Source organism: Coregonus clupeaformis, chromosome 39 (genome assembly GCF_020615455.1).
Source record: "Coregonus clupeaformis isolate EN_2021a chromosome 39, ASM2061545v1, whole genome shotgun sequence".
Classification (NCBI taxonomy): domain Eukaryota; kingdom Metazoa; phylum Chordata; class Actinopteri; order Salmoniformes; family Salmonidae; genus Coregonus; species Coregonus clupeaformis.
The window spans coordinates 12,698,843-12,712,496 of record NC_059230.1 but is presented as its reverse complement, the minus strand read 5'-3'; the positions used below and the strand labels follow the sequence as shown (position 1 = coordinate 12,712,496).

The 13,654-nt window shown below is 41.1% G+C and overlaps 1 protein-coding gene across 1 annotated transcript in view; it reads left to right on the top strand.

The window, feature by feature from the left end:
* The window catches only part of LOC121554258 (phospholipid-transporting ATPase ABCA1-like), a 223,508-nt gene that overhangs the window by 78,053 nt on the left and 131,801 nt on the right, over positions 1-13,654 (top strand). The window contains exons 17-21 of the mRNA XM_045211911.1: positions 4,737-4,941; positions 7,991-8,107; positions 10,146-10,317; positions 11,314-11,445; positions 12,545-12,684. Of these exons, the coding sequence (XP_045067846.1) occupies positions 4,737-4,941; positions 7,991-8,107; positions 10,146-10,317; positions 11,314-11,445; positions 12,545-12,684 (766 nt within the window). The remainder of the gene's footprint in view (positions 1-4,736; positions 4,942-7,990; positions 8,108-10,145; positions 10,318-11,313; positions 11,446-12,544; positions 12,685-13,654) is intronic.

Sequence of the window (13,654 nt, the reverse complement as noted above, 5' to 3'; positions counted from 1 at the left end):
AAACTGTTGCCACAAAGTTGGAAGCATATAATCATCTAGAATGTAATTGTATGCTGTAGCATTAATATTTCCCTTCACTGGAACTAAGGGGCCTAGCCTGAACCATGAAAACCAGCCCCAGACTATTATTCCTCCTCCATCAAACTTTACAGTTGGCACTATGCATTGGGGCAGGTAGCGTTCTCCAGGGATCCGCCAAACCCAGATTCGTCCGTCGGACTGACAGACGGTGAAGCGTGATTCATCACTCCAGAGAACGCATTTACACTGCTCAAGAGGCCAATGGCAGCGAGCTTTACACCACTCCAGCCGACGCTTGGTATTGCGCATGGTGATCTTAGGCTTGTGTGCGGCTGCTTGGCCATGGAAACCCATTTCATGAAGCTACTGACTAACAGTTATTGTGCATCCAGAGGCAGTTTGGAACTTGTTAGGGAGTGTTGCAACTGAGGACAGACCCGTTCTGTGAGCTTGTGTGGCCTACCATGTCGCAGCTGAGCCGTTGTTGCTCCTAGATGTTTCCACTTCACAAGAACAGCACAGTTGACCGGGGCAGACTGACTTGTTGGAAAGGTGGCATCCTATGACGGTGCCACTTTGAAAGTCACTGAGCTCTTCAGTAAGGCCATTCTACTGCCAATGTTTGTCTATGGAGATTGCATGGCTGTGTGCTCAAGTTTATACAATTGTCAGCAACGGGTGTGGCTGAAATAGCCGAATTTGAAGGGGTGTCCACATACTTCTGTATATATAGTGTATATTTCTAAGCCGGTATACACTACTTCCTTTAAACCCAGCATTCAAACAAGCAATGCCAACTCGATGGCACAAATTGATCTCCTCTCAGAGTAGTTTGTGTTCTACGTAGTCAGGGTATTTATTGTGTTCTTGTGTGGAAAAGTTGCCAGATCTCCTCGTGGCATCTCCACTTTTCTACCTGTGTGTGTCATATATATTGTATGTTGAGGGGAGAAAAAAACACTGCTTTACTGAGCAATTTTATTCTGTGCACTCTTCCTCAGCCAAAGTGCCTTTGTGGAGTTGTGCCCTTGGCATTGAGATGTCCTTCCTCTGCTTCCCCTGCTTAGACGGATGGTCTACTCCTTTCATTTGCATGAACAGTGTTCCTCTGACCACGTTGACTTACAGTCCATCCCTGTAGTTTATTTATTAGAGTGTAGGGATGTTTTTTTCCTTCCCAACATAGAAGAAAGTACACTGTTCCCAGGCACAAACACGCACGCACACAAACAGAGACACACACACACAAACACAGAAACACACACAGAAAACCCAACACCCACCCAGTATTGCGCGTGTCTTTGATATCATATTCATACCACTGCATTTGAATAATGAAAAATAATGTCAATTTAATGACAGTGTTGTGATTCGAGGAGTTTTCATAAGCAAAGGCATTGGCTGTGTGTGTGATGTCACAGGGACAGCAATAAGATGGGACAAATACAAAATCCAATTATCTCTCCAGCATCCAGTTTTTTTATTTTCTTCCTGTGATTCACCTCCTCCACAAACAAATGAAGGATCCTCCTCCTTTCAGATGTAAATGCATTGTTTGTCATCTGTGAGAGCTCTGTAACTGAGAGCTAGTAGCTTTTTCCTTCTTTCCGCCGGCTGGGTACGTATTGTGGCCTCCGTATTGTCATGTTGACGTGTTTTCATAGCGGGTGGTCTGTTTGTGTTTGATTCTGCTGTGTCTGCCCTTCTCAAAGTCAGACTGGCCGCACCGTCGCTCTGTCAGCCTGTCACTCAAAGGTCATGGAGGGATCATTCACTGCCCTGCCTTCACCCCTTGTCCGGTGGTTGGCTGCCCATTGTTTGGCAGGCGAACGTGTCCGACCTTGGGCGACAGTTGAATGGGTGCCAGTGGCTGTGCATAGAGAGACTGCGGACAGCGGTCAGATCAGACACTTTTGAGAAAATGTCCCTTGAATGTTTTGGTACATCTACTGGAGAGCTCTTTGTCTACACCCATTCAACGTCATTCACACCCTCTTAAGCCTTAGCCCCACCCATTTCTTTAAGGATTCACACGTGAGGCCATGTGCTAAACAGAGTGAGTAAGGTAGTGTAGTAAACAACCAAAGATTTCAAGACTAAAAGTGGGGAAAGTAGTAGCCTACAATAAGGGAAAAATACAGGTAAAATACACTTTATGTAGTACTTGGCCTATATCCTAATCTGACTTTGAAAGTGTCCAGACAAAAATATTGTATAAATATTTTATAATTATTAGATGATGCTTACCCAGACACTTGTCAAAATTGATGTGAAATATATGCTATAACCACCCCCCTGTCACATCTAGCTAAGTGGATGGGTCACTATTGTCTATACATGTGCACATGTTCATTAAATACAAAAGATGGCCGTAATCACCCCCAGACACACCTGGCTAACTTGATGGGTCATGTAATCATTATCTTGCGAAGTATCTTTTGTTTAGACATGTAGCTAGTTAGCTAAAAAATCCCAGCCCATAGCTACAGTACAAACGGATTGTCATAGCTAGCAACTATGCATGAAATGCTGAAGTATGAATCTGCAGGTAGATAAAGCTAACCAACTAGGTTCAATGGTAGCTAGCTAGCTAACATTAGGCCATAACTAGCAATGCAAATGGCTTTCTGAGATACAAATAATATTACTACACAGATCATACACGTAACATTAGCTAGTGAGCCAGCAAGCTAACGTTAGCTAGCTAGCTAAAAGTACTCTTTAACTTGCAATGAAAATGAATTTCTGACAATATTTGAAACGTATAATATCTGAAAATTTAGCTAGACACGTATACATGGATGAACGCTTCACGGCAGCGTTTCCCTTTGGTTTGTAGTTACCTACAGCTTGTTTAGTCCGTTGTTGTGTCAAGTCACTCCGGTTCACACTGAACTTGTGCAGAAAAGTAGTCCATCACAACTTCTTCCCACTGATCTTTGTTGATAGTGCCTGCTAAATTCTGGGCAGCAATGTTGTTGAGAGCAGTAGCAACACTTTTGCAGATCTCCATGGCTAACGTTATATCTTTCAAAAAAGCCACGGTAGCAAGGATTATCTACATATACTGAGCAGCTCATGTTATAGACAGACGCGTGCTGCATGTCAGACCAATCCAAACTCATCTCTCGGCATGTCCAGCCCATCCATTATCTCAGCCAATCATGGCTAGCGGTAAGGTTCCTGTCTGACATGCAGCACGCAGATAGGCTCGTAAACTAAACCAGATAGGCTCGTAATTTAACAATTGTATTCGTATTTACAGAAGGCACATAAAAGTTAACATGTTCAAGAAGGCATTTCTGCCCCCAAAATTTTTTTAAAAATTAAAATTAAAAATAGATGTTCAATTCCTTCCAGTTCTCTGCTGCCAATGACTGGAACGAATTGCAAAAATCTCTGAAGCTGGAGACTCTTATCTCCCTCACTAACTTTAAGCATCAGTTGTCAGAGCACCTTACCGATCACTGCACCTGTACACAGCCCATCTGAAATTAGCCCACCCAACTACCTCATCCCAATATTGTTATTTATTTTGCTCTTTTGCACCCCAGTATCTCTATTTGCACATAATCTCTTGCATTCCAGTGTTAATACTATTGTAATTATTTTGCACTATAGCCTATTTATTGCCTTACCTCCATAACTTGCTACATTTGCACACACTGTATATATATTTTCTGTTGTATTTTTGACTTTATGTTTTGTTTTACCCCATATGTAACTCTGTGTTGTTTTTATTGCACTGCTTTGCTTTATCTTGGCCAGGTCGCAGTTGTAAATGAGAACCTGTTCTCAACTGGCTTACCTGGTTAAATAAAGGTTAAATAAAATAAATTAAAAAATTAAAAAAATGCCTCTCCTGTGAAGTAGTGACGTGTGACATATCCTTAGCTTCTTGAAATGGTCACATTTGTATAATTAGTCCATGCGTCATACTGTGACACTTTCTGTATTTTGAAAGTTCTATATCTTGAACTTGATTGCTGACATGCAAAATATTTTGGGACTATATCAACAGTGGACTAATGGAGCAAATAGCAAAATATAGTTTTTGAGTGGTATTTTCCTTTAAGTGTTTGTGGCATCTGGCTGGGCTTAAACGCTTGGGGTAAATGAAGCATGCCCAAACAGCTGGCAGGCAACATGCAGAAGAGAGTGATCGGCTGTACCAGAGGATTTGTCATAGGCAAAGCATCATTTGCCATTTCCCTAGCTATTTCCTATGGTATGAAAGATGTAACCCGTCTTTGTTTGTACCACATGACTTGCCCTCCACATTTGTTTCTTTGACAAGCTGGAACTTCTTGGGCTGCACAAATCCAGTCCTCAAAAGCCGCTGTCGTGTCTGCTGATGTTCTATACTTCTTGGTACTTAAAGGAAATAATTTATCAATAATTGACATTGATTAGCTAGACTAGAGTGTCCACATACCAGGGTGGAATTTGTCCAATTTGAACACAGATTGGTGTTGTCTGTTGCAAAATGTTTTTCCTACATTTTGCCCTATTGAACATGACCACAATTTACCAAGGCTATGTCTGCCAACGATCATAGTCAAAGGCTAGAATGAAAATCAGCAAAGAAAATGTGCCTTGATGTTCCTGACATGCTCTGCCACACTGATGTTGAAGATGATAATGATAATCTGACATGATCCTGACGTCCACTCTTAAATAATAACCAATCACATCTAAACTGCATCCATTTCCAGAGTTTGCTGTCGTGCGTGGCCTTCGGGTACGGCTGTGAGAACTTCGCCAAGTACGAGGAGCAGGGCATCGGTATTCAGTGGAGTAACATCGCCCAAAGTCCTGAAGACGGAGACCGGTATAGTTTCATCGTGTCCATCATCATGATGCTAGTCGACGCCCTCATTTACTGGCTACTCACGTGGTACATCGAGAACGTCTTCCCAGGTAACTCATTAATGAGACCGCCATCAGTAATGCACTCTCCTCGAGTGAAGTGTCCCCTAGGTACAGATCTAGGATCCTCTCCCCAATCCTAGCCATTAGTTGAGAAAAGGCTAAACTGACCCAAGATCAGTGTATTGGGGCAACTTCACCCTACAGTGTACACCGTAATGTTCCATATTAGGATTCTCCAACTCCAAGTGAATCTGACACAACTTCCGTAAAGGTGTGACTGTCCTAATATGGACAGTGAGCATTATGGTGAAGTTGCCCCAATCTGTGACCCTAGGTCAGTTTAGCATTCTCCTGAATGGTCCTAGTATTGACTGTGAGTGCTGTAGATAATGACATCTGTTAGTGGATGAAGTGTAATTGATTAGTAACGTATGTCCCACTAACATGAACATAATGTGCAGTTGAAGTCGGAAGTTTACATACACTTAGGTTGGAGACATTAAAACTCATTTTTCAACTACTCCACAAATGTCTTGTTAACTATAGTTTTGGCAAGTCGGTTAGGACATCTACTTTGTGCATGACACAAGTAATTTTTCCAACAATTGTTTACAGAAAGATTATTTCACTTATAATTCACTGTATCAGAATTCCAGTGGGTCAGAAGTTTACATACGCTAAGTTGACTGTGCCTTTTAAACAGCTTGGAAAATTCCAGAAAATGATGTCATGGCTTTAGAAGCTTCTGATAGGCTAATTGACATAATTTTAGTCAGTTGGAGGTGTACCTGTGGATGTATTTCAAGGCCTACCTTCAAACTCAGTGCCTCTTTGCTTGACATCATGGGAAAATCAAAAGAAATCAGCCAAGACCTCAGAAAGAATATTGTAGTCCTCCACAAGTCTGGTTCATCCTTGGGAGCAATTTCCAAACGCCTGAAGGTACCACGTTCATCTGTACAAACAATATGTTTGACCCAAGTTAAACAATTGAAAGGCAATGCTACCAAATACTAATTGAGTGTATGTAAACTTCTGACCCACTGGGAATGTGAAATTAAAGCTTAAATAAATCATTCTCTCTACTATTATTCTGACATTTCACATTCTGAAAATAAAGTGGTGATCCTAACTGACCTAAAACGGGGAATCTTTACTAGGATTAAATGTCAGGAATTGTGAAAAACTGAGTTTAAATGTATTTGGCTAAGGTGTATGTAAACTTCCGACTTCAACGGTACATAAATGGAACAGTTTTGACCCTTCCCACTGGGCAAACATTTGAAAAATCAACGTTGTTTCCGCTTCATTTAAACAAAATAATTCAATGTAATGATGTCAACGTGGAAAACTGATTGGATTTGAAAAAAGTCATCAACGTAAGGGAATTGATATGTCCAATGAATTTGTGACATGTTTTGTTGATTTTACGTTGAATTTATATTAGTTGACCAAATGTAAATCAAAAATAGATATTGAACTGACGTCTGTGCCCAGTGGATTGTGATGAATATAGTACTCTGATCTTGGGGGGAAAGTGTGTAAAGTATGATAAACTACACAGAACAAAAATAAAATGCAACATGTAAAGTGTTGGTCCCATGTTTCATGAGCTGAAATAATACATTCCCCAAATTTTCCATACGCACAAGAAGCTTATTTATCCCCCAAAAAAATTCACACATTTGTTTGCATCCCTGTTAGTGAGCATTTCTCCTTTGCCAAGATAATCCATCCACCTGACAGGTGTGGCATATCAACAAGCTGATTAAACAGGATGATCATTACACAGGTGCACCTTGTGCTGGGGACAATAAAAGGCCACTTTAAAATGTGCAGTTTTGTCACATAACACAATGGCACAGATGTCTCAAGTTTTGAGAGAGCGTGCAATTGGCATGCTGACTGCAGGATTGTCCACCAGAGCTGTTGCCAGAGAATGTAATGTTCATTTCTCTACCATAAGCTGCCTCCAAAGTCATTTTAGAGAATTTGGCAGTACATCCAACCGGCCTCACAACCGCAGACCATGTGTAACCATGCCATCCCAGGACCTCCTGAGGAGTATTTCTGTCTGTAATAAAGCCCTTTTGTGGGGAAAACCCCATTGTGATTGACTGGACATGGCTCCCCAGTGGGTGCACCCCTGCCCTGTCATGTGAGATCCATAGATCAGGGCCAAATACATTTATTTCAATTGACTGATTTCCTTATATGAACTGTAGATCAGTAAAATCTTTGAAATTGTTGCATGTTGCATTTCTATTTTTGTTCAGTATATTTTATACACAAAATGTACAGGTACCTGCCAAAATAAAGTAAACACTTGAGTAAATGGGGGATACAAAGTATATTGAAAGCAGGTGCCGCCACACAGGTGTGGTTCCTGAGTTAATTCAGCAATTAACATCTCATCATGTATGAAAATGCTGGGCAGGCCATTATTTTGGCCATTATTTTTGCTACCATGGCAATGCTCCCATAGGATGACAATGCCCCCATCCACAGGGCTCGGGTGGTCACTGAATGGTTTGATGAGCATGAAAACGATGTAAACCATATGCCATGGCCGTCTCAGTCACCAGATCTCAACCCAATTGAACACTTATGGGAGATTCTGGAGCAGCGCCTGAGACAGCGTTTTCCACCACCACCAACAAAACACCAAATGATGGAATTTCTCGTGGAGGAATGGTGTCGCATCCCTCCGATAGAGTTCCAGACACTTGTAAAATCTATGCCAAGGGGCATTGAAGCTGTTCTGGCGTCTTGTGGTGGTCCAACGCCCTATTAAGACACTTTATGTTGGTGTTTCCTTTATTTTGGTAGTTACCTGTATGTTATACTGTAATGATAAAATCCACAGAGTACACAGAATTGATACGCTCCTCTCTTGCCAAAACAACTTTGGTCAATAATCAGGAAATATTTAATATCCCAGCAGATTGCCATAATATATTCATCTCATCTTCTCTAATTAAAATAAGAGGGGGATTTGTGCCAGTCTAGATGGATGGAACTATCCACTGCAAAGCGTCATCCCTCAAGCCAAGCTGTTATTAAAATGTGAATGATGTTTCTCTATGCTTGATTACAGGCCAATATGGAATAGCCAAGCCGTGGTACTTCCCTTTCACCGCCTCCTATTGGTGTGGGACGTCACCGGCGCCCAACGCTGACCCCAGTCATTTCAAGGACCCCATTGAATACACCGGTATAGTAGGCAGTGCTTTTCACGCACATATCTTTGCACAAACTCACACTCAATCCAATAGTGGACCTATTCAATCAGGCATTACTCATCATTTATTAATTTTTCTGGTTTAACTCAGGTCATTACCATCACAGACGGAATGCAATCTCAATAAGTCTAGTTAATTAGAACTCTAGACTCCTGATGGTACCACCTTGGTTGTGTGTTGGATAATAATGGAGAAAGAGGATGGTAGGGGAAAAACAAGGTTGCGCTTTGAAAGTCAAAGCCTCATTAGTAAATGACTGTTAAAGGCCCAGTGCAATCAAAAACATGATTTTCCTGTGTTAAGTGAGCATGGAAGGTGCAAAGTGAGCATCACACCTGCTCCTGGGAACAGCAGAAAAGGGTAGCCTCCAGCCAATAGGAAATGTGACACAGGGTGTCACTAATGAAGTTAAAACTGATTGTGTTATTCTGAGGGGGGAGAGCAGAGAATTGTTGTTATCTGTGTCACACAACACCCGTAACATAAAAATGTATATAAATTACATTTTGCTTTAATATCAGACACCTTTTTTTAAATGTAATTAAGGGAACATAATTATTTGAGCTTTGGGTAGAGTACTGTATATAATGTAGCTTTTCTGAGGACATGAATCAAAAGTCTAATTTCATCTTATTAATGTAATATAATATTATACAACGGGTGGGTCTAATCCTGAATGCTGATTGGTTATAACTGCATTCCAGCCAGTGTCTATTCCACAAGTTACCACCAGCTAAATCTATGAGGTTAAAATGCTATTTACTCTGTTCCATCTGACTGCGCAATCCACTGTCTCATCAGCCCAGCCAGGCAATTTATGAACTTGATCACTATAAAAAGCATCTAGACATAATCTCACATTTCTTTTAGACTAACATTTTAGTTTTCAACAGCAGAGATTTGTATAAACCTTGCTGTCTGTCTCTCTGACATTTGCAACATTGTTTCAATATTGAAATTTGATCTCCAGCTGTCCCATTGTAATGAACGTGTCGGGGTCAGGAGTCTGAATGAGACAGATGGGCAGCTTTTCTCAGCCAGTCGAAATCATGACTCCTACATGTATATATACAAAGAAATGTAAATAGAAAACAGGTTTAAAAAAATGCAGCTAGTTTGCTGTCTTTCCAGCTTCAGTTTGAAGTGATTGTGTTAGCTGTGTTGTTGGCTAGCTCCTCTGAACAACAGTGTCCTGACGAGAGAGCACATTTTCTATGCCAGGTAAAATCGTGCTTCATTAGCTCATTGTTATGGATGTATCCACATAAATGTCACTAGAAAACAGCTTAAACAAATGCAGCTACTGTTGTTATTCTGGCTGCACTGTTTGACGTGACTGTAAGTTAGCTGTAGTTGGCTAGCTAGCAAGCAAAGGGTAAGAACGTTGCCAGCCAGTATGGCAATAGAACATTTAGAACGAAGGACTGGGTCGCGTCCATAGATACAGAACAAAGACTTAACGACTGGGCCGCGTCTCTGGCAACCGAACCGATAGAACGAACGACCAGCCAGCTTGGGTAGCAACCTTCGATTTGTGTCGGGACTATATCTCATGGAAGGATGAAATAGTATGAATAAATTAATCAAAATAATGTTTTTAATGAAAATATATCAATCCTTATTTGAATATGTTGGTAACCCGTTGTATAAAAGTGATAATGCCCCCGAAGCAGGTGTTTGTCTCGGGCCTAACAACACCCGTGCCAATATATCCTCCAAACACCGGCTTCTCGGGTATTATCACTTAAATAATATATGCCAGACACTTTTATCCTAAGCGACTTACAGTCATGCGTGCATACATTTTACTTATGGGTGGCCCAGGAGTCGAACCCACAATCCTGGCTTTGCAAGTACCATGCTCTACCTATTGAGCCACACAGGCACATGTATTTGTTATTTACCATCTATATATGCATTAATGAAACGTGACCTATTGTCACATTCCTTAATTTGTCATAAAGGAGAAAAATGTATATCTATGTTTTTTTTTTGTATTTTATTTTAAAGATTATTTGGAAAAGCCACCACTCAATATGAAAGCAGGGGTCTCAATCAGGAACCTTGTGAAGATCTATAAAACTGGAAAAAAGCTTGCCGTGGATGGACTAACTGTGGACTTCTACGAGAATCACATCACCTCTTTCCTTGGTCACAATGGGGCAGGAAAAACTACCACCATGTAAGTAACACAAGAATACAAATGGACTGAATTTATGTAGTGCTTTTCTAGGTTTTAAAAGGGGAAATTCCCTCAAAAACTGAAAAAATAAACTTAAAGATAGTTTTTGAGTGCATTGTCCCTTTAAGAGATTTACATTGTATAGATGCAACTCAGATCATCCACTGCCAATGTGTAACACCCACCTGGGTGATGCCACGGCAGCCATTTTGCCCTAGAAAGCTCAACACACATCAGCTATCACAGTGGAGAGGTGAGGAGAGGACTTACAAACTGGCAGCTCTCCATGGTTGCACATTACATAGTGCTTTTCAGGGCCGTAACACTACTTACACAAAGTTGATTGTGTTTGTTGGTTCATGCTGCACTCTGCCTATCTACAACACAGCCACTGGTAATGTCAAACGTCCAGCTCTGTTGCATTAAAAGTTTAATCCTTTCATCCAATAACTTTGGCATGGCTCTCAGCTCATGGAGTTAGCACTAAGGCCACAGCTCAGGTTGAGGCTAGCCTTCTGAGAGTACAATACAGTATGTTAGCAGCAGTGCCAGGATGGAAGGGGGAGTTATTTAATTGCTGGTCTAAAAAGGTTTACAAGAGGTGAGAGAGAGAGAGAGAGAGAGAGAGAGAGAGAGAGAGAGAGAGAGAGAGAGAGAGAGAGAGAGAGAGAGAGAGAGAGAGAGAGAGAGAGAGAGAGAGAGAGAGAGAGAGAGAGAGAGAGAGAGAGAGAGAGAGAGAGAGAGAGAGAGAGAGAGAGAGAGAGAGAGAGAGAGAGAGAGAGAGAGAGAGAGAGAGAGAGAGAGAGAGAGAGAGAGAGAGAGAGAGAGAGAGAGAGAGAGAGAGAGAGAGAGAGACTAATACCATTTGTCTTTGTGCACGTAAGTGTTGCAATAAGATATCAAAGTACATACAATTATATTCATAATTGTGGATGAAGGTTTTCGATCACGTCACACTTTCCCTGCACATTTTCTTGTTCTCCTTTTGACTTATAGGTCGATCCTGACAGGACTCTTCGCTCCGACGTCGGGGACTGCTCTAATAAACGGTTATGATATCCGCACGGACATGGACACCATTAGGAAGCATCTGGGAATGTGCCCTCAGCACAATGTCTTATTCAATGAGTAAGTGGCATTCAACAGGTGGATCAATATTGCTCAATCACCTCTCAATATCCCAGCGCGCAAAACTCATTGCAATGACATCACTATGTCATGGTCAGGTTGTGCACTGGTTGTATAAGGACGTTTTGCAAAGGTCTGACCAGATAACAGCCGAAATATGACAGACCCCCATGATGTCTAAATTGTGATATGAAAAAGACGTCTTGGTGTAATCAACAGGAAAAACATCTTTACAATTAGACAATTTTCATGAAAATGTTATGTCAAATTTTGTGTCACAGTTAATGTTGGACGTATTCCAAATTAAATATCTACAGTAACTTGCATCTCAAATCATTGCAATATTCTCACCCATCCTCGCATCTACTTCAAACTAAGCTTTATTCATTCCATCCACTTTCTTCCCTCTAATAGTGTCATTATATTCCATGATGCAGACTCACTGGCTGACATTGTTTGCTATGCCCTCTCATAACCGGGTTCTCTTCCATTTTCCCCTGAGTGATCACCTGCGACCACCGGCGCCTCACGTCTCTTACATCATGATTATGACTGAGTACCGGCGAATTATGGCCATTAATATTTATCCCAACCGAACTGAAGTGTCTATAATTAAACAGGGGCTCTCAATATTCATGTGTATGGGAAGTAGGCTGGACGCTAAAACGTACGCACAGATAACCCGCCGGCTTGGCAGTCAAGATGATTCCACGAAAGTTTGTGACATATTATGAATGGAGTCGGCTGGCTGGAGTGGAATCAGTGGTGTCAGAGTTGTGTGGATTGTATTAATATGACAGGTTGAGAGTTGATGATGAGGGTACTTATAGGTGCTAATAAGACATCTATGAATCATGATGGACCATATGATCTTGTTAGAGCAGTTAAAGTTAATTTGAAGCTTAGTTCAAGAGAGACTACCCCGTGTAACTTTAAGTACAATTAAATAATATATATTTAAAATAATATATAAGCAAACATTTTATTATTATTCTTGTCACTTTAGTCTGGAAATGCAGAAAATATTGGATCCACTTTTTGTACATTGGATCCACTTTTTGTACATTTGATAAATCGAATGATTGTTTCTGATTCTTAGCCTTACAGTGGAGGAGCACATCTACTTCTACTCCAGATTAAAGGGACGAAGCCGAGATGAAGTGAAAACAGAGATGGACCAAATGATCAAGGATGTCGGGCTGCCACACAAACGCAAGGAACTTGCCAAGAACCTGTCAGGTGCGTGTGTCCAGGGAATATAATCATGCACAAATGTAGCTTTATATAACATTTTCATTAGGTAACTCTGTCCCCTAGCCACCACTTGTCAAACTGTGAGTGCACGCGTGCGTGTGGAAATGCAGTTGTATAATCCATTGTCTGGGGGGCAAAAAATATGCTTGATAAATTGGCTCCAGTCATGGATTGCATGTGAACAAAATCACTGAAATATGACATTCAAGGTTAATCTAGTCTGACATTTCCACTACATTAGCACAACACAGGACACATTCACAACAGCTCCCAGAGTGTCAGCATGGGCTGTTCTGTGTCAGGTTTCCATCCAACCTTTTTAATGCAAGGAAAGTACATGTCAGATAAAAATGTCACGACAGGCCTGATGGAAAGTCATTATCCTGATACACTATCAGGTTTCTTCACAATTTGTGTATCTGCTTGTTATCAAATCAAATGTTATTTGTCACATGCGCTGAATGCAACGGGTGTAGACTTTACCGTGAAATGCTTGCTTACGAGCCCTCCCCAACGATGCAGATTTAGAAAATAATAATACAAATAAAAATAGTAACACGAGAGGAATAAAATACACAAGAATGGAGCTATATACGGGGAGTACCAGTACCAGATCAATGTGAAGGGGTACGAGGTATTTGAGGTAGATATGGACATGAAGGCAGGGTAAAGTCATGTGTGGTTCAGTTGGTAGAGCATGGCGCTTGCAACGCCAGGGTTGTGGGTTCGATTCCCACAGGGGACCAGTACGAAAACGGATGCACTCACTACTGTAAGTCGCTCTGGATAAGAGTGTCTGCTAAATGACTAAAATGTAAGTGATAGATAATAATAATAAGGTATTTGAGGTAGATATGTAAATGAAGGCAGGGTAAAGTGAATATGCATCAGGATAGATAATAATAAGGTATTTGAGGTAGATGTGTATATAAAGGCAGGGTAAAGTGACTAGGCA